At 41.4% G+C, this 21,795-nt stretch overlaps 2 protein-coding genes across 8 annotated transcripts in view; one reads left to right on the forward strand and one right to left on the reverse strand.

Annotated features, from left to right (window-relative positions):
- The window catches only part of GSDME (gasdermin E), a 33,840-nt gene extending 22,753 nt beyond the window's left edge, over positions 1-11,087 (forward strand). For all 5 annotated transcript variants that reach the window (XM_055707918.1, XM_055707916.1, XM_055707917.1 and 2 more), the window contains exons 9-11: positions 90-276; positions 1,823-1,896; positions 2,701-11,087. In XM_055707918.1, coding sequence (XP_055563893.1) covers positions 90-276; positions 1,823-1,896; positions 2,701-2,931 — 492 coding nt within the window. In that variant the 3' untranslated portion in view covers positions 2,932-11,087. The remainder of the gene's footprint in view (positions 1-89; positions 277-1,822; positions 1,897-2,700) is intronic.
- A 1,500-nt stretch (positions 11,088-12,587) lies between these two features.
- The window catches only part of PALS2 (protein associated with LIN7 2, MAGUK p55 family member), a 56,003-nt gene continuing 46,795 nt past the window's right edge, over positions 12,588-21,795 (reverse strand). For all 3 annotated transcript variants that reach the window (XM_055707915.1, XM_055707913.1, XM_055707914.1), the window contains exons 7-12: positions 21,100-21,199; positions 20,479-20,547; positions 19,287-19,448; positions 16,457-16,659; positions 15,929-16,057; positions 12,588-13,675 (exon numbers count right to left, since the gene is read on the reverse strand). In XM_055707915.1, coding sequence (XP_055563890.1) covers positions 13,499-13,675; positions 15,929-16,057; positions 16,457-16,659; positions 19,287-19,448; positions 20,479-20,547; positions 21,100-21,199 — 840 coding nt within the window. In that variant the 3' untranslated portion in view covers positions 12,588-13,498. The remainder of the gene's footprint in view (positions 13,676-15,928; positions 16,058-16,456; positions 16,660-19,286; positions 19,449-20,478; positions 20,548-21,099; positions 21,200-21,795) is intronic.

Here is a 21,795-nt window from a genome sequence, read left to right on the forward strand (position 1 = left end):
CCCAAAAGTAATTTCAGAACGGAGCTAGCATTCTCTTTTGCTTGAACTTTTCTCTTTTCAAGAAGCTTTACTTTCTGTTTTGCTTCCAGTTAGATGATATCTGCACAGGGGACAAGCCGGATCTGAAGGAGTTAAAATCTTCACAACAACGAGACCTGGTTGACTTCTTGCAGCTCTTGGGGTGCAGTTTACAGAGTGAGCTGCTGTTGCAGAAATACCGCCCTCAGGATGAAGAGCTCTTCTCAGCTGCTCACCTCCTCATCAGTGCCATCTCTGGTATGTCGTGAATGAAGAAAATAGCCCTTTTTTTGTTTGGTTTGGTTTGGTTTTTTTCCTTTTAGAAGCTCCGTCTGTGTTAAAGCATTTACGGCTTTTTTGAGCAGTTGGTGAGCTGAGTGAACGTAATTTGTTCTGTTCCTTTTTTATGAGTTTGGTATACCATGCTTAGTATTCCTGGCTGTGAATTAAATTCAGCCCTCAATTACTGACAGATTTGCCTTGTGAAATATACATTCCCCCAAGACTGTGCAGCTCTGCTTTCTGCTGAGTGTGGGCATTTCCAGTTTGGCAAGCTTAATTTCTGTTCTTATTGCATACCAGGGTTCTTCCCACCTAAATGCTAAGAATTACAAATTAGGTGCTGTATGTGTGTAACAGCAGATATTGTTCAGGTGCAAACTATATTTAGCAGAAATGAATTTAACATAGAGACAGTGCAATTAGAGGGTCTTTTGCAGCTGCTGAAAAAGGAGATTAAACATAATGTCAAACAAATGCCAGCCTCACAATCTAGTTGGCACCACAGTGTTAATTAAAAGCTACCTGCAAAGTCCAAGACAGGCTTTTCTGTCTTTTTCTCCTCTTTCTTACATAGAAAGAATTTCCTGACATTAAGATAATGAAGGGAAGTCCAGTGTGGTGGTAGTTAGACGTGGCACTGTGCAGCAAAATGTCAGTGTGCATCCATATACGCACAGTACCCAGGTAGGAGAGCTTAACTCATTTGTGAAAAGAGCAAACAAATAGAAAACAGAAGCCTGCTGATGTGGTAACACTTGTCAGATGTTATTAACAGCGGGGCACAGTTAATTGAGTGTATTGCATTATCACCTGGCTTGGGACATAATGTCTGTTGCTAATGTCCAGGCATAAGTGTAGCTGGGTCAAGAATCAAAAGCTGGTTTACGTCTCTTGCTTCTGTTAGGAATTACAGCCGCCGAGTTGCAGAGTTGAAGGGCGCCACAGGGATCGTGTAGTCCGTCTTCCGTCCCCAAGGCCCTCGCAGCTATGTCATTCCTCTCAAATCGCGTTTTTGCTGAAGTCAGCATCTCTTACAGATTTTGAGTTGCGGAGGTTCTTGTTTTATTCAAGGCCTGGATCATTCATCTAGGCTGCAGACTCAGAGTGAGACACTGGGGAGATACTTAGGCAGGAGACAAGAACGATGGGGAGGAAACCCCCTTTCCTACCAGCTGCCTTTTCTCGAGGGCAGAGATAGTGTGGGGCTTGTGCCCCTCACCCATCCCATTTTATTCTGCACTCTGGGAAGCGGGCAGGAAAGGGTTGAGTCAGCCTCTTCCAGATGTCCAGTAGAGCAGTTGTGACAGCTGTCCTCAGCATTGCATCGCTTTGGGCTCCAGCATCCCCTTCAGGAGGTGCTTACTGTACCTGCAGCTAGGCCTCGCAGACGCAGCTCACCTGTCGCTGCTCAGCAGGAGGGCCCCACGACAGAGCTCACCGTGAAGAAAGCCCCGTTTCCAGCAGCCAGCCTCGGGCGGTGTTCGCTGGAAGCAATCTTTCCCTTTTAACGTTTCCTTGACAGAGCTGTCTGATTACACTCTGGTCCTGCTGCGTGCCTGCTGCGATCTTCAGGTTGTTCCAGCGTTGTGTTATTTGGTGAGTAATCAAATGTGCCGGTGTAGCGTGGGGGCCGCAGCAGCAGTAATGACTGTGTTCGCTGCCTGACGGTGTTTCTCACCCAGCAAAGGAGATGTCAAGCTCTGGTGCAGATTTCAGCCGTAGGCGTTGCTTAGGAAAGGTCAGAGTCCAACAGTGTCAAACGATGCAGGTGATATATTGCAGGTGGATACCTAACTTCTGAAACATTTCTGTATTTGGGGGATTTAATGGTCTATAAGCAAAAGAAAATCATAATTTAACTCCAATTTTAATTTACTAATAGCCTCGCTAGCCCATTTTAAAGTTTCAGTAAGAGGAATCACCTGCCCTTGGGAAACAGAAATCTCATTTTGATAGCAGCAGTGCTCGGGCCTTGGCAAGTTCTGAAGTTCCGAATCTCCGAGGCCACTAATGGAAACTGCTGAAGGAATGGAGCGGGGCTTTTTTTAAGCTTTCTGAGCTCATTGACAAAAATAATAGCAAAAACCTTCAAATATATAGGGGCAAGGGGAGTGCTACTGTTTGCTCAGAGAGTGAGAGTTCAGGCTGATCTGCAGGGAGAGAAGTTGAACTGAGGGGAGGACACAGGAGAGATGTTTCTCCTTAAAGAGTGCCATAGAGCTTTGGTTCTGCATGAGTGTGTCGTGCTTGTTGAGGTGTGGGATGGCCTTTCGCCATTGCCTTCTAAGTGGCTTCTCTGGTGGTTCTGTAAGAAAGAACTGAGCGGTACAATGGCAGGTACAGCACTGCTTGGGAAACATTTTTAATGTCTCTGTCTTTTGCTCTCTCTCATAAATACAGCCTAACTTGGCTTCAGCCGATGGCACTGTGGCGCTGAGCAGTCCTTTGGTGGCTGCTCTCACTGACAGAGGAAGATTTGATGTCGTGCAAAGGCTGTTTGCTTCGTCAAGCATTAATTTGGAAATGACAGTGTCTTCTGTAAAAGCTGTAACTATGAAAGAACCTAGATTCTTCCCACTTGTTCTTTATGTTGCATTGTACGGATTTTATGCTTTAGGTGGGAATGTGTAGGAGCTTGGCTGAGTAACCGCTTACCGCTCTAGCCTGTCCTTTTTTTCTGTAGCTCTGCAGGGCAGCGTGGCTGTGTTTGAGCTGGCCGTAGAGCCCCGCGGTAGAGTGCTTCTGGCAGTGCGGCTGGGGGTTGTAGAGGTCAGGGTGGATGCGGCATGCCTGGCTTGAGCACTGTGCCCTGCCATCAGCTGTGCTGCTGCTCTGCAGTTTCATTAAGGTATGTATATTATGCATAAATAAAAGGGCAGGAATTAAAAAATAAAAGCCTAGAGCAGAAATTGAACATAGCTGCTTTGGTAGTTGTCTCATCTGCAGGGCAGTGGAAGCCTGATTGCTTGCATTAATATGCGTGGGAGAACGCTGCAAAGTACAAACTGCTTTTTGTAAGCAAGCAAACAAGCAGGGTGTGGAAATCCAGAGTTCTGCAATGCAGTAAATGTTTTGCTCGTGTAAGACTTGATGTGCAGAATGCATTCAACTCTGGAGCAAGTGGAATGGAGGGCACTCAAAGAGGTACTTGATTAGGTTTTTCATTTATTAAGTGTAGTTTGGCTTTACAGATGTAAAGATGCACACTGCAGGAAATAAAAAAATGCTTTTTTTTCCCCAAAACTAAGACTGCCTTAGGAATTTATGCCTCTGTACAGCGTTTCGGTTTTCTAAAAAGTTTTTACTCACCTTAGTGACTTTCAGATGTTGAATTGCATTCTGAAGTTTCTCTTTGAGGTATGGCGATGCCTTTTGGTCTGTGCACATGAAATGTCTCTGCTGCACTCCACAAAAACGGTCGTTTTACCCGTGACATTTTAAGTGGAGATGTTTTGCTTGTTTCTTTGACTAACAGCAAAGTGTTAATAAAGCACTTTGTGCTTTTAACTATTTTGCCTTTTTTTCTTCAATTTTTTTTTGTAATCATGTGGATGGGACGGAAATGCAGCACAGGCAAACACGGGCTTGGGAAGACGATGTTCCAGGCGAGCGGTGTACCGGTGCTTGCCGCTGAGCCTGTGAGATGGCTGATGGACAAACAAGCAGCTGCGTGTGCCAGGGCAGGAGCCAGGCCCAGCGGCTTAGCTAGTGGGGGTGAGTCCTGGGTTCACTTTTCTGCTCTGTTCCCACATGGTCTTGAGCAGATTATCCAGGAGGTCTTTTAAAAACTCCTGCCAGCTAAGCTTTCCCTGAGGAAGTGGACTTTGCTAAAAAGCATCGTGATACCTTTCCATACCCTGAGAGCGCAGGATGAGCCTTGTGCGCCGAGCTGTTGGCGTTTCAGTGTCTCATCTGTTCAGTGATGGTGTTGCCTGAACCTTGCGCTGGTGTGTGTGGAAATGACCTTTAGGAGGATGGGAGCGCGTTACTCTGAGGGTACTATGTGTTTGTAAAAGGGGAGGGCTTCTTTTGCCAGTCACTACTCAAAAGTTGCCTCTCTGACTGACTGATTTATCAAAACTTTCTGTTAAATATTATGTCAAAACAATAGAGTAACTTATAACCTCATGCATTTGAATTCCATTGCTGTTCTTTTGGAGATTCCAGTCACGCCCCTGAGAGGTGGTGCCCACAGCTGGCAAGTGGTTATGTGGGCATCCACGTAGTGCCACCCTCTGCGTGCTGTGATCTTCCTTACGGAGTTTTGGTGTGAGCCTCACGGGCACTGTGCTGCGTAACTGCTTTCAGGCTGTGCACGCTGTCATATACGTGGGAGATTTATTGAAGGGGGGGGAACCCCCCCCTCACGGTGTTCTATGGAAACATCATTAAAAAAAGGTTTTGTTTGTTTCCTGCTATTTGGCTTTCATATTTAGATCAGTCTTTTCCTTCAGTTAAATCTGCTGAACAGGTTCACGTTGGGGACTTAACAGTTGCTGCCAAAGCCAAGGTGAGGGCGCCTGGGGCGCTGGCAGAGTTTCTGGTGCTGGGGGGCCCCAGCAGCTTCCCAGCTACAGCCAAGGAGGCCAAAGGCCGCGTACTCGCTGCAGGCCTGCCACTTGTAACCCTTTGGCAGACGGGGACGCAGGGAAACGTTGCATAAGGCACCGCTGCGGGCGGCGTTTGTGTGTGATACCCCCGGTCCTGTGCCACCCACCTCAGGGTGGGAGCAGGGAGGGGACAGACACCCAGAAAGGAGGGGTGAGGGGGCGGCAGCACTGGGGCCTCTGCTCAGGAGGACAGGGCAGGAGCCAGGGCATTCTCAGACTCCCACAGCACGAGAGACGCTTGGGCAAATGGTGGTGTGCCCCAGAGACCCCGGACTTCTGCCAGTCGAGAAGGGTGCCCGAGCGTCGTGGCTCCGCGCCTCACCTGCTGCCACACTTCCAGGATCGATCAGTGTGCCTGCAGCAGTCATTGGCTGACTTCAGCCTTGGCTTTGTCCTTTTGTGTGCTCTTTGTGGAGGCGTTTCCCAGCTTTCCTCCTTTGGCAGCACTTTGGTGACCACGGAAGCACCTCCAGACCAGCCACCAGCCTTGGATGGCCTTTTTAGAACTGAGCAAGCAGCACAGCCGACAGGGGAAAGAAACATTAAGGCAGGTTATATGTTCATCACTTCCTCTCCAGTTCCTCCTCCTGTGCTCTTGAAAGTAGGATCCTTAGGCACGTTAACATTAAAAATCGCTCAGGCAGGGGGTGTGAAGATCCAAGGGGACAGCAGAAGCAACATGTCTCTCTCCAAGTAACTCTTGTCCTGCCCTTCCCTAAGCTCGATGAGGACAGCCCCTTCAGGGAGCCCGCCTGCGCTGCGCTGATCCAAATGGATTCAGAATCCGCTTTAGAAGAGCTGGATGTGCATCCACTATATCTTCGATAGAGCTGCGATTTCTTGTGGCAGGCAGGCCTCGTACAGAAAATGCTTTTTCAAGGTTAGATGGGGTCTTCCCTAGGAAATGGGGGTGGTAAAAGGGCTGTAAGGTCCTGCAGAGAAGACTGGAGCTTGTCTCATAAAAGGTTTGATTTCATGCCTTGACTTGCCTCCGCAAAACGTTGCTTCCCTTTGCTAAACTTCTGCATTCCCCAGGAGGAAGGGGAAAGAAACTGCACCTTTGCAGTTCACAACCGGGACCAGGGAAGATGGGGTCAGCAGCCTCTTCTCAAAGAGCCTGCGCTGTCTCCAGAGGCCAGCAGGCTCAGCATTGCTGTCAGCAACAAGCACTTGCCTCCTACAAACTCCAGTCCTCAGTCCCTTGGGCTTTTGTACGCCAGCCAGTTCCAGCGCAGGCTCAGGAGAACGACTCTCCCAGTGCTGCGGTGCTCGGAAGAGGCCCAGATGCAGCAGCGACCACAGTTACAGGATGGCTGAAGAGGCTCTAAGGGCTCCCTACACCGCGTGGGTATTTGAGGAACATCGAGCTGCAACAAGACCAACAGCAGTTGCTTTTCTGAACTGTCAGCACTAAATGAGACCCAAAGACGCAACACCAGCCGCGCGCACTTACCTGTCCAGCCTGCTACATTGAAAAAAAATCCCAAAGCAGCACCCAGAGCGCAAAGCCCAATCTGTGCAGACAAGTCCGTCAGCGTAATATTTGGTACTAGCACACGAGCAGGGAATAGTGTGTTAATGCACAGCCAAGTTTCAGCAGGAAAGAATTGGGTAAAGACAGAAGGCAGGTGTGCACAGATTGCTTCTTGATAGCTTATTTGGCTAACATTCAGAGTATGACCAAAAAAATCAGAAAAAAAGCTAATTTACATTTTTTCAATATTAAATCTTTATTATATACAAAAATATTTTGTTGGGAATTAAAGAGAATTTCACAATTTGTACATTAACATTTTTACGTTTGGCTGTGTTTATTGTGAAAATATTAGCTATGAAAAAGACAAGGGGGGTTTTAGAAAACAAGCCACAATTTAAAAACTTCCTATGTATTAGCTGACTTGACACTGATAAAGTCAGAATGCTAACAAGTCCCATCTCCGAGGTCTGCTCTACAGTATTGTATTCAAACAGGTATTAAATTATCTTCAGGTTTACATTAGAAAGTTTAGCTAATAGTTAAGACCTTTTTTTTTTTTTAGTATGTTTTCAGCTAAAGAAAGAGGTGTGTTTTTTTTTACAGGAAAGCAGTTTTTAAAGTTTTAAAATGTCAATTTCATTTTAATATGCTGTAGAATTAAAAAAAACACAAAACCCAACAGAAAACCACAAGAGCTTTGAACAGGCAAAAAACAGTTGTGAGAAGCAGCAAGGTAAGGAAATACACGGTGACAGACTTCTAATACACATGTAAACCCCAATTAACGTTTTACAGTTCTTAGCCCAGCTCGGGGTGGGAGAGCAGTGAACCTTCTTCTATTTTAAAACCTAAGGAAGTGGTCCCCTCTCTTATACCACAGTACACAAATGTTACACACAGGCAATACAGGGTGAGGGAGTGGGGGAGGGGAAGGAATGCTCAACATGCATTTTCAAAGGGGGAAAAAATACATTTCAACCATTATCTCCATATAAAACCGTGTACAAGACCTAAACAAACAAAAATCAGCCAGAAAAAAAAAAAAGTGTTGTTTTTTGGTTTGGTTTTTTTTTTTTTTTTACAGCCAACAGGTTTGCTGCCACCCCAGAACTGTCCAAAGCAGTGCCGTTCATTTTGCTCTACACTCTGTATCACGTAAGAGGTCAAGTAACAGAGAAGTTACTTGGGGTTTTGGAAGAGGTTTTTACTGTATTTTAGGTAAAACTTGGCTACTCAGGGAGTAGTATTTGGATCAGCCATGAGGACAGCTGAACTCACGTGGACAAGCATTAGCATGAAGCTAATGACATTAAAAGGAAAAGGATAAATGGGAGAAAGTGTTTCCAGGTCTACTTTAACTGTGTTAGCCTGGCAGGTTAGTCAGCAGGTATTCACATCCAACCTACGGCCTCAGCAGCAAAAGGAACCCAAACCCAACTAGTACGAGAAAAGGTTAAAAATACTGGGAACAAAAATCGTATTTACTTCAAGTGTAATTTATTCTATAGAATATAAATATTGCCGAGACCCTGTTGAAAAAAAAAAAAATTAAATTCTGTTTGGAGGTGAAACTGCTTAATAGCCTTCACCAAGCTGAAGTTTGTTTTTAAGCCTGTAGAGGCAAATTCCGGCTGCAGTACCAGCAAACAAACTGGACTTGCCATTTAAGTAAGATGTGACAGGTTGGGGAACAGCATCCCACCATGGAGGATTCGGGTAAGATAGCAGGTCCCGTCTATGAATTTCTTGCAGTATTTACCCCCAAGTTTTATTTGTATCCGTGTGCACGCACAGGGGCACACTTTTAATATGGTTTGGAAGCCAAAGCTGCCTCTGAAAGTTAGTTATTTCACAGGTGTTTTCACCCGCTCTATTTTTATTTTTAGTATCTCTCTTGAGACCAAAACCAGTAAGTTCTGCCAGTCTTAAATACCAATGTTTATATTGACTACTGCTTCCTCTACAAGACGCAAGCTAAGGATCGCAGATGATTCCCACCAGTAAGCTTATTAAATGAAGAGTACGCCAAAAAAAGAAACGGCAAAAAACAACAAAAAAAGTTTGGGCCAGGACTTCACCCCCTTCAGTAAGGGCAGTCCACCAGCCAAAGCGAATGAAAATACCTTAACTGAAGAAATCCCTGTAGGGGCCCGGGAGAGGTGGTGTGTAGGGCTGAGAGCCGGAGGGGCGATTAAGGCAAGAGGCCCAGCAGGATACCAGTCTTTGTATCCAGTAACCACGAGCTGTCATCCATAAATTGACCTTTTGCAAAAGTAGTATCGTGAAGTTTGGCAATAACGATACGGTCCTTCAGCTCTCCTGAATTTGGGTGAGGCAAGAAACCCTGCACGAAGCAAGCGGTCCAGAGCCAGCTGGGTGTGCCCAGCTGTGCTCTGTCGTACAGCTGCACCCACAGGCACAGCGAGTGGCAGGGGAGCTAGTGCAGCAGCAGGCACTACGGCCGCACGGAGCAGAGCTGCCTCAGAGCAGTCCCAGCGAAGCAGCAAGGCAGAGGAAGCCTGGAAGGGAACCCAAGGAGTAGGTAAAGAAGTGTGAATTTGTTATGTTCACGATAATAGCTCACGTGTAAAAACAGGTGGTAACCTGCACCTCCTGCTTTCTGGCGTGGTGCTCTACTTGATTGCGCTCTGCTGGTCCTTAAGCGCAGCACAGAGGCAGGCTTGGCTCAGAAGGGTCCCTAGCCAGGAAATACCCGTGTTCCAAAGAGAAAAAACTTCCCTATTTCTGACCTCCCTTCAAATCACCCGCTTCAAAACAAAACCCCGATGACTTCCTGAACACTGCGCTGCAGGCGATTTGTACATCCAGTAATTCAGGTGTGCTTTCAGAAGATGTAATGAGTTAGAATTGTATAGAAGATTGGGGAAGAAGCATCACATTTTGAGCCTATCCAAGATGTGACAGTTTATATAAACACAAATTCAAGAGGGGTGAGCTGATCTGCCATCCTGCTCCACAAAGCTTTTATACACAGAGCTGCACGGATCTGAAAATACGGCACAAATTAAGGACACTGCATTGGTTATAAATTCAATTTCCCTTGCCTACATCGGTCTGTGATTCTGCTCCAATTTCACTTTCATTGTGGATTTACAGAACGTTTCGAATGACTTTCATAGATCTGTGCCAGATGACATAGCCCATTGTCATTATCCCACTAAACTTCAACTGACTGCGTCTTGTCACATGACGTAGAACCTGAAGTAGACCTGCTAGGGTAACACGTGCACCGAAGTATTTACACTAGAGTTTGGTACACGCTTAAGGGAATTTTTGGTGCATTTAAGGAAATAACTTATGGGTCTTGGCATACTGACTGTACTTTTTACGTATAACTTTTCATTCACAGGGCAACTACAGTGTTTCTTCTATAAGTCTCTATATGTACAGAATTTTACAGCACCTCATGCACTGTCCAAAACATAGAAATTACAGATAAATATAGAATTTTTAGATTGAAATAGCTGTATATTTAGAAAAATATACATTAGTAAACACAATAAACCTGGTAGAGAAGTGTACCAGTTCTAAAGTCTCACATGCAGGTACATTTCTGGATTAAGTCATGGTAGCTTAGTAATGTGACAACAGACATGAGCATTTTTTGTTTTACCATCCACATACATACATATACACAGACAACTATTTGATAATTTACTTTTCTAAACTACTTAAATATTTATCTTGTGATACATACCACATCTTAAACATTTAGCAGCATCTTCACCTCGCTCAGACACACCTATTGTTATCATTAACAGTCAATGTAAAAAGTTTTCCTGTTATTATCTGCAAAATGAATGTTTAGTATAGAATGAGATACGTGAAATCCTACTTATCCGAACTCCTTCAAAGTACTTCAAACAGCTGTCACATGAAGGATTTTCACTTGCTCACAACTAGCCTTTCTTAGTGTCTTTCTCCCCTAATCACACGATGTGCAGGTGTCTACCTAACACCTGGTCTAGCATACCTGACAGACTGCTGCTGCTGTGTATGTGACTGAAACGGCACCATCATGCTAAGAACCTCCAAGAATGCTCTTTAAAAAAAAAAGTTGTCATTCTCATTCTAGTCCTCCTACCGGGTAGTGACAAACTACGCAGAAAATCTGATGAAAACCTCATTTTGCTAAAAACAAACCCCGCCACCATCAAACCAACCCAGCCTCTCTTCTACCTCCTAACATTATATGCCTGCCAATCTGAACTCTCAGTTTGCAAGAATTAACGAATAAAGGCAAGGAGCATGGTGTTTGGGTTTAATTTGGGTTTAGTTGGTGGGGGGGGGGGGGGGGGGTGTCCCCAAGTGCGTGAGGACATCCAATTAAAACTTGCAGATACCTTGATCCGATCTCTGTGTACAACCTAAACAAGACATCTTCCCTTATTGCTTCAGAATTGTACTTCTCATTAGCATCTACATTAACAGCACCAGCCAGTGAGCCGCCAGGCCCTGCTGGGCTAACTGCTCGCTTTACAAACACCATGTGAACCTGCAGCGAAAGCTAAAGCTTTAGGCTTCAGCAAATCCATGGCTGTGTGGAGACAGCTGACTAGGGAGGCTCTCCTGGCAGTGTTTCTCCCTGGGATGGAAACAGAAGGAGCAAGAGGTTTTCCTGACTAAACCTTGGTGCCCATGTTTCATGTGTTTTATTTGGTTAAGTAAATTCATGGCGGGGGGGAAAAAACCAAAAGATGACAATAAGTGATATTTGCAATATAAAGTACTATGGTATGGAAACGAAGAATCCTCTCATTCCATTCATTAGGGAAGAGTGAGCTCAGCCCACTTTTGGCATCACAAATAGATTATTTTCTAACTCATAATGAAAAGGCATCATATCTGTCCAGATAGCACATCTTATTTACAGCATAAGTAGGTCTCCTATTACACAGTATGCAGATACAGTTTAGTCACGTTTAGCATATAGTGCCAATAGCAAATCGTTAAATAGTCAAGCAATGGCTCTGCTGTCATTGCTGCTACATACAACACTCGATCCATTTCTCAAAGCAGCCTCTAAGCAACGGGATCACAGAACATGTCTCCTGGGAAAGGAAAACAAGTGTCTCATGCTGGTGCCACATTGAAAAGATCTGTCAAACTTAAACAAAACCAGAGAAAAAACATCCTGAAAAGTATAACAATAAAACAAAGTAGTGGTACAATTTTTCCTTCGAGAATTTCAGATCCCTTCTAAAAGACTGAAATCTCAGTATTAACAGCCACAAAGACTGCCTGTGCTAGACACAGGTCAGACTAACATTTTCCACATACATGGGGATCTCAAGCCCCCACTGCTGCTTTTCCTCCACAACCACCAACCTGACAGGCTTTGTAAAAATCATCTGTAGTATACAGGTGTTTTGAGGTTTTTTTGTTTGTTTTTTTTTTTTTTTAAAGACTTACACTTTTCCTATACCACATCAACTCCACTTTTCTTTTCCTTGTGCATATACATGTCTTTAAGAGCCCCAGGAAACAATACTGTTTTACAGTGTCTAAGCCTCTTTTCCTTCAGAAATAGTTCTGAGGAAGCTGCCTTTTGATAGCGTTCCACATCACACTTCGGTGTCGAAAAAGAATTCAGAAGGCAGGTGCCTGTCACTAGATGGATGAGAAATTAAACAAATAGATGACTTCAGTTTAGACACCTAACCTGGTGAGTGATGGTGAATGTTGTTACATACAACAGCTGACATTATATAAAATATGGTCACAAAAAAGCTAGTCTTAGGAACAAGCTATATTTTCATTTTGTTCTTATTAAGCAGAAATTTACATCACTAAGTTTTGATCGATGAACTTGAACTTATTACGAATTACATCAATGAGCCTACTAAGGGGAGAACTGTCACTAAACAAAAGGGAAGTATGTTGTAACACAAAAAAGGTATAAACAACATTGCTTTTTAGCCCTAAGCTTCTATTTCACAAGCTTTCTAATGAAAAATGCCATTAAAAACAATGTAGCAAAAAGCACAGAAATTCCACTACATCACACTCAAAAATACAGCAGTTGATCACACACAAATACTCAAAAAGATAATATAGAACCCAGCTAGATAGTGCAGGAAATTAAGCCACAAATCACTATACAAATATCAAACAATGTCCTAAGAAAAGAAAATGCCTTTTTTTGTTGGCTTTTTTTCTTGGTGGTTTTTTGGTTTTGCTTTTGTTTTTTCTTTTTTTGTTAAAAGCAATGTGTTTTCACAACTATGAGTAAATAGTCCTAAACATTATGCATCACTCTACGGTGCTCCACGTTATCAGGTTCTCTCTCAGGCTACTTCACTATTACTCAAATTGCACTGAATTACCTTGTGGACAAGCTTTCTAACGTCAGCACTTCAACCACAACAGGCTAACAGCTTGGCTCCCAAGCAAAGCCTAATAAGCAGCTTGCAAGGTATTGCTTGATGTTATTTTAAGAGACACGTATCAGGGAACCTACACAACGGTTGTCTAAATCAAGAGACATCAAGAATTTGTGAAACATCAAGGATGCACCAACATGAAGCTGAAAGAAGCTAGAGCAATGGAGCTGTGTGTTTGTTGCTGCTTTTAGTATTTAAAATTCTGCTCCCATGAAATTATTACTTTTTTAAGGAAGAAAAGAATAATCCCAAAGAAATTAGTATTCTTTCCTAATAAGAGCTATAGACTTTTGACCAGTTAAACACTTACATTAACAAGTTTTACAAAAATTGTTTCAAGTATCCTCTTTTTAAATCACAGTGAAAATGTAAGACCAAGATGTAAATGTTGAAGTGAATGACCGAAAGTTTCTTAGACAAAAAAGGCAAAGGTACTAAATCAAAACATATAAAAATGCTTAAACGCATTTCCTTCATGTGATATGAATAGAAAGGTTATCTGTAAAAAGTTAGAAAAATTAAAATAAATTACATATTTAAGTACACTTTCCCTTCAACATTTTTATAAAAATTCAGAATAGTGTACTTTTGAATATACACAGAGTAAAAATGCACAGGTGCCGTAGGTTATCGTCAGTATCTACACAACATCACGTTAGCGTATCTGCTGCAGTTGATTTTATTTGTTAAGCTCCTCTTGAGAAATATCAATATACCCAGCTAATTGGGACCCACTGCGGCTCCAGCCTCAGTCTCTCGATAGCAGTCTGTAGCTTCTCGAAGGCTTTGTCTAGGTTATCGTTTACAATGGTCAGATCAAAATAGTGGTTGTATGCTCGCTGGATCCGTGCACTTTCATCCACTGTTTTTTTCAAATCCGTGTCCTGTTGAAGAGATTTTAACCGTTACTAAGAATAGATTTGGCAAATCCTTACAGTACAGAAGTATCCCTTCATTACATACGGCAACTGACTAAAGCTATATACTGAATACATTTTAAAAATTATTTTTTTTTGTTTATAGTAAATCCGCACAGAACTTAAGCTAAAATGCATTGAAAGGGCTGAAAAAGTTACAGGCTGCGCCAATAATGTTAAATATGGTGACCAAACGTCTGCAAATCTTACAGTTCTTAAGAAAATGAACTTGGGCTGGCATGCACAACCGGCAATTAATCATTTTGTATGGGCAACTGACAATCCGATCCAAATAAAATTAATGCTTTAGGAATGACTGAATATATCAGTTGCGCAAATATATTTGTGCCCTTTATTATTTCCAGAGAAAGCACCAAAAAATTAAAGAATTTAATATGAAATAAAAGATGTATGTCTAATAGAATTAAACTCTAGAATACCTTACTGCTTGTAGAGGCTACATTTCAGCCTCGACCACCTGACATAATTTCCTCATTTGTCAACTACTGCTGCATTTAGTTCTGATATGAGCTGCAAAATACGCAGGAAATTTATTTTCCTACATTATGAAGCCTTCTTGAAGTGCTACCACTGAGTGGTTTTTTTGTTTCATTAGCCTTACATCCTCAGAAAATTCCTCTCCGCTTTTGCACAAAAGCAATTTTTTTGTAAGCACTTACGAGATTTGTCCCCTTGACAATATTTATTTTAATATTTTCAAGTCTTGATATAGTTGTAAATACAAAAGCCAAAATGAGAAAGTAAATTTGTGAATCACCTTTTATTCACAGTAAATGAAGAAGACAAGCAAACGTATTGCCACAAAAGCCAGAATTTTTGCAATGGAACGGCTTAGGATGCTAGAAAAAATGTAGACAGACCCACTAGCAAGCAAAAGATAACACTTCTTTAAAAAGACATCTGGTTTTCATTTGCTTAGGAAGCAGAAGAATATGAAATGGGAAATCATACTCTATACACACGTGTACAGATTCTAAATCATATCTGTAAAGATACATAAATGTGTATTTTAAATGTAACTATCCTCTTTATTATTCAGAAGGACAAGTAAAACAAAGGCAAGGATGTCCCTTAGGGAATCAAATATTAGGAAGTACAGGAAATTATTTTTATACTTGGCTGGACAGTTTTAACCTTGCCTTCTTTTATACACATCACAAAATTCAGGGGTCATTTGGGGCAGGGAGGAGGAAAGACAGAGCACCCACAGGGATACTAGATTCTGTAATAACCAGAATCCATTACTAGAACTGGACAGTCTCCCACATGGCAGGGGGCGGGAGGGGGGGGGCGGTCAATACTAAAAATCCTGTGTTAATTTATGTGAAATTAACCTACCGTCCATTTTTTTGCTTTAAATGCCCTGTCAGCATTATGCAAGGCATCGCTGCTATCTCAGCTGCTGCACTATTGCTGTGAGTTGTCGGCTTTATCAGATGGGGGAATTCTACTGCTGAACGCAGAGGGCAGTTTTCTTAACCGCTCCGACTGTCTTATTTTGCTTTGGTCCTGCAGCTGGAAAAGTTAATGCCCATACAGAACATGTATGATTTGCTGTGCTGGAGGAAGCGTGTCTCGTTTCCCTCTGCTACGCTGTGTCTCAGAAAAAGAGAAGATCTAATGAACAGAATGTGCCACTTCGCTTTACATGGCAAATCCAAGGAAGCCAAGGGGAAGAGAAGCGACTCCACACTTCTTACTCTGGCAGCTCCCAGCCATTCTCAGTGCAGCATGTGCTGCTGCAACAGTGGAAACAAAGCCCAGTTGCATTCTGTTGTTGTTTTTTTGGATTTTTTTTTAATGCAGGCTGCAATTTACTGAGGATTACAGGTTCCATTTTTAACGCACATCTATATTATAAGACAAACGTGAACAAAATTTTTTGGGGGGAGAGTAAAGACATTTACATAGAAGAACAGCTCCCACCATCAAATATTTACTATTAGTTGCAAAGAATCAAAGGTAAGGTGACGTTTCCCAAAGAACACATTACAAACAATTGTAAGATGTCTAAGAAGCCATCTGCCATATACATAGTATATCATTAACTTCTACTAAATAAACAACAAAAGTCTTGCCTAACTTTTCTTAGAGACATTTCAGAACAAATTCTGTCTAAAATTAAATGTAAGAAAAAAAAATTAAAAAATCTAAGACCATCCTGTTCAAAGCAAGGTAAATATGAAATAATCTGCTTACAGTGAGAAGTTTGGTTGTAATTCCAGCATCTACCACAGCTTTGTGCATAGCACGCAAAGTCTCCAATTCTGGAGCAGCAATGAACACTACATAGGGCATGAATTCTGAAGTCCTCAGTATTTTCAGGGCCTAGAAGCAAAGAAAAAGAAAAGGAAAAACCCCTAAGTTTGAGAATGACGCACCACATGTCCCCATTATTTCAGGGGCACTGCAAAACTAGTCTTACAATGGGCAGAAACATGTAAGCCAAGATTCTTCTATTTTAGAAACTCATACGCTGCCTTTTGAAACACACAACGTAATTCCTTCCTTGGCTAAAAAGACTCTACTACCCTGCAAGATTCCTCTTTCACGCAGAATCTAAGTTGGGTTTTTTCCATCTTTCTAACTCATTCCAACTAAGTGCCACAAATGCCAGAATCCAGTTGATACTGTAATCTTTAAAGCAGGTAAGAAGCCTTCAAATTTAAAGGCACCTCTTCAATATTACAATCCTACACTTATAGTGTAACATTACAAACGATATACCTGTGGATTTACATCCAAGATGCAGGTCCTTCCTGTCTGAACAACTTCAAGGATGGAATCAATTTTGGTGCCATAAAGATTTCCTTCATATTCTCCATGCTCTAAATATCTGCCAGCTTTAATGTCCATCTCCATTTCAGCTCGTGACACAAATCTGTATGCTTGCCCATCCTTCTCATCATCCCTTGGCTTCCGTGAAGTAACTAAACAGGAAATTGAAAATATAAATTGAATGTTCTCTTCTTATATTTGGAATACAAATATGAGACTGGACTGCCTATTAAGTTCAGGAGAGTATAATAAACATTACATACAATTATGATTGTTCCATATGCAGATTAATTATTCTAGTGCAAGTTTCAAAACTGAGCATAGCCACTCTTGTTCCTTTTACTTCTATTCCTTTCTATATGTTCCTTACGCACCCATTTGCTTGTTTCCTTTGTATTACTCCTTCGCACCATGTACAATACTCATTCATGTCATCTTTTAAAATATTTATTAAGTGAATAATTAAGTCACCTGGGAATCAAATGGAAGTTTAACTCTCAAATGCCAGATGTACTTCTGAAAATAACACATCAAAATCTGCCCCACCCCACCCTCCACACCTTAGCACACACTTTGCTCACTGTATTTGCCCTGTTACTCACGTTCGAATCACCTGAGCTAGCTATGCAGTTAAGTTAAATACCAGAAGAAGCCCAGCCACTGTAGCAGAACTTCAGCAGAGGACAGCTAATGCTGCTTTCCAGGTCAACTTACCCTTTTTAAAACAAGGTAAATTCACTGCAGAGAGATTAAAGCCAATATTTAAGTAAAATATTAGCAGCTATCTTGGGTATTGGCTACACTGTGCAGTACAGACATTATTTAAGCAAGAAGATGTAAATAAAATAATAAAAAAAAATCAGATTATTACTGATTTTGCTGTCCTATCACCATATTACCTGCCCACTACTTGCATTTCATTAGATCTGAACTCCAGAATATATTGAAGTAACAGTAAATGGATCCCTTTGGTAATAGTTGTATCATCGCTTGTTGCCATACCCCCACTTGGTGCAACCTGGCGATACAAGCGGAAAGCATTCCCTGTCTTCCAATAATTCCTATCAACTTCGTTATTCTAGAAAACTCAAGTCCCACAAGAAACAATCTTCTGAAGCTGTTAGCAATAAACATACTACTAGAATATCTAGATTTAGCCAAGATTCTACAGAAAGATTAAAACTATAATGGTTAATACAATTTAAAAAATAAAAATAAAAAAAACCAGCCTGAAATAAATTTTGGAGAATGAGCTTTAACAGTTTACAGTAACTTAACAGATCAGCTATCCACACTGAAGAAAAAACCCAGCACCATTTGCTTTATTAGAACTCAACACCAAGGACATGCTTCTCCCCACAGCAAAGTGGATCCATTTCAGCCATTTTCAATAAAAAATCCACAACAACCAAAAGCCAACCAACCAAAAAAAAACCCCACCAAAACCCAACCAAATCCAAAACCCCCACAAACAAAAAAACTCCCAAATATATTCATCTGTGAAAAACCAGGAGAAATGTCTTCTAATCAAAGAAACTGAGGCCAGCTAGGATTACTGACTATCCTACTTAAAATCTAAATACAAAGTAATGAAGTAGAGCAGAGACTGTCCTGCATGTGCATGAGTAGAAAGTTATTTTTTATGCCTTTGAAGGGTGTTCAAGAGCTCCAAGTAAAAGCATTTTAACACTGTGTTGCATTACTTATATATATCTAATAATCTGTATAACATTTTAGAGAAACCAGTCATTTTGAGGGGTTTTCTAAAAGGGAATTAAGAATTTTAGAAATACTAAAGAGTTTCTTACTATTTTGCAACTATAAAACAATGAGATTCCCAGGGGAAGATTTCTTTTTAAAATTAACACTGAGAAGTCAACCTTACTATCGGTCACCCATACCAATTCTTAGTGCCCTGGCCAGTTTTGGCGTTAAGAGATTCAGCAAATGAGACTGGTTCTCTCACATCGCACAATTTATCTTTCAGACCTGTCCCTCCTCCTCCATTATCAGATCTGCTTCTTGCCCACTGAAAACAAAGGAAACAGACTGTTGTTGAAATTCTGCAAAGCAGGTGGCAAGAGGAGAATAGTAATGTAGCTAGGGTGGAATTCTTGGGTCAGCAGTCAAAGAGGAGGCAGATAAAAAGAAAAAAAAAAGATCTTGTGAATGAGCAAAGTATCTGGAAGGAAGTCAAGAAAGCAGTACTTCAGTAAGGGAGGAGGTTTTTGTCTGAAGCTGATAGTGAGAAAAAAAAAGACCATGGGCTTGAAGCTAGATGTGTTAAAACCTCAGACTATCATACAGATCTTGGAGATCACAAACATTCCAGTTTTATTGGAAGTCTGTTGCTCTTCCCTACATTCCTCAATACTGAAGTAACAATTTATAATGCCTAGGGTACTTCTACAGATGGGAAACTAGACGGCAGACCCAAGAAACTCTACTGGCTGTTTACAGAAGACTAATAGCAACTTCCAGAATCCCCTCAGTAGCTGATGGTGACTGACACTGAAGAAAACTAGCAGACTGCAACACTGCACATACAAAAATTGTTTTTCTGCAGCGTCGGTAACATTTAACCGCTGGTTACCAATATTTTCGCTGTCATTACACATTACTTCAGTTGTCTGATGAAAAACCTTTTGTTTTCCCACTCTGTATCATTTTTATACTCTGAGAAAATTCTTCCCACCCTGAATCACTGAGAGAAACATCAGGTATTTTCCAGATAATCAGAGACTCAAAGTATATTACAATAGGAATGCTGATAACTTACACGGCACCGTAGTTCCAAACCTAGTAGGATTCAGTACTATAAACCTGTTCTTTAAACTTCTTCGCCCCACTCCTTGGGCCCCAATTAAGACGAGTGTTTTCCTCTGAAAAGGAGGCATTTTGGCTACTTCCTCATAGATCTGGATTTCATGACGATCAAATTCTACATTGAGAAGCGTACAAAAAAACATTAATACACAGTCAGTACTGTAAGAAAAAAATAGTAGTCTCGCTATACATCAACAGGCCGGGTGTGAATACAAATAGTACTCGGAGGGCAACAAGTCTGATAAAAGCTTTCCTGCTTTAAATCGGTATGGGAATAAAATAGTCACCCATCATGGACAGCATAAGGTCAGATTATTACCTTTACTTTCAAGGAGAAAATTTGAGATTGATCAGAATGGGGGAAATTGCGATTAACAATCAGTGACCTTTCACAGAATCACAAAACGGTCGGGGTTGGAAGGGACCTCTGGAGGTCACCTAGTCCAACCCCAGTGCTCAAGCAGGGCCACCTGGAGATGGTTGCTTGGGACCACATCCAGACAGCTGTTGATTATCTTCAAGGAGGCAGACACCACACCCTCTCCAGGCAACCTGTGCCAGTGCTCAGCTCAGTCACCCTCACAGTAGTGTTTCCTGATGTTCAGAGGGAACCTCCTGTGTTGTTGCTTGTTGCCTCTGGGCCCATCACTGGGCTCCTTTGAAAAGAGCCTGGCTCCATCCTCTTTGCACTCTCCCTTCAGGTATTTATACACATTGGAGCTTCCCCCTGAGCCTTCTGTTCTCCAGGCTGAACAGTCCCAGCTCTCTCAGCTTTTCCTCATAGAAGAGATGCTCCAGTCCCTTCATCATCTTTGTATGTCCATGTCTCTTGCAGGAGCCCAGTACACTTCTGGTGTGGCCTCACCAGTGCTGAGTAGAGGGGAAGGATCGCATCCCTCAACCTGCTGGCAACAAAGCTTTCACTTTTTTCTCTTTTAACACACCGTTCTTCTCTGACTTCCTCCTACCAAAAGGTGTACTCTGCATCACCATATCTTCACAGGTCACTATTGCTTTTAAACTATAAACCCCATCTGATCTATCAAATTTATACTCAAATATTTTACTGTGAATCTTGGATACACTAGCCTCTGCAAGTTTAGAAGCCTAAAGAACTTTGACTGCTATGTAATATTAAGAGATACCTGCATTTCTTGTAGTGAGGTACATCATCTTTTTCTTTTTTTTGCTGCTTATTGTTCCACAGAAAGGCCCTAGAAATAAAATGAGACAAATTAATAATTTTTGTTAAATGTGTTTTTCCAAAGCTTTTTTATATGAACATATGCAAGTTTAAATTCATTAAATTTACAAGGACTATTTTAGAATTCTATATATTCTAGGGCAGGAGGTCATACCTATTTTTGTACACATCAAATGGTATACCAAGACCTGAACACAGAGGAAAAAATTAATTTTCCTAGAAATCTTTCTAAAGAGCACAAAAAAAATCCATCAAACATGTTTAATTTATTAACTTTCAGCGTATACCATAAAAACATAATTTAACAAACCAGCTAATTCTTATGCCTTTCCCACCTCATTTAGGTTTTCATCAGTAGGTGGCAAAAATGATTCACGTATCTATGAAGACTAAGCATAGACTTTAACCTTTGTCCTTCAGTCAAAGCCAAAAATATAATAATTAGCATTTCTCAATGTTCTATGTATTCTCACACAGCAGTTTTCTAGTATCTATGGAGGCAGGAAAAGCAAAACAAATGGAGTCAGAGCAAAATCTATTCCTGAAATTTATTAAATCTCACCCGAGTTGTCCCAGTCCCTCCTAACAAAGGCCTTTCTCTTCTCTTCCAGGAACTGGCTAGGAATAAGCCCTGCACTTCCTCCTTCTTTGACATGACTAGCCTGGGGAAAAAAAAAGAAAATAAAATCATGGGTAACTTGTGAGAAGCATTTTTCTCATCCACAGGGTGTTGACTGATTTTCACACTGCCAAAATTTCTCAATGGTGAGTATCGATATATTTACTACTGAGACTTGGAAATCAGATGTGGATATTAAAATTCTGTCTTACAGTAACAGTGTCTTGCTTTATTTGATATACTTTAATTGAGTATTAAAATTCAGGAAACTTAAATAAAATAGATACAAGTTACATTACTGGTTCCCATTAAGTTAGGAAGCTCTTACAGCCATAAACCTTTGGCATCAAAACCCTGAATGGAATCCTATGGCTCCAGATGCTGAACTCTCAAGTGACAAAACTCAAGATTTTCTAGTACACAGTACACTTATTTTGTATTCTTGAGCTGCTCATAACAGGTTCCAGTGCAGCTTATTAACTGTCACTTCACAAACAATGAATTTTAGAACATGCCTAATCATGCCTCCAAGCTTTTTACTCTAACTATAGATTTAAAATCTTAGTAACTTATGTATTCCTAGTAACTGAAGTTTGGCTAAGATTCTCTACGAAATAATTTCACAGCAAGCTCAATTCT

Source organism: Falco cherrug, chromosome 4, assembly GCF_023634085.1.
Source record: "Falco cherrug isolate bFalChe1 chromosome 4, bFalChe1.pri, whole genome shotgun sequence".
NCBI classification, from domain to species: domain Eukaryota; kingdom Metazoa; phylum Chordata; class Aves; order Falconiformes; family Falconidae; genus Falco; species Falco cherrug.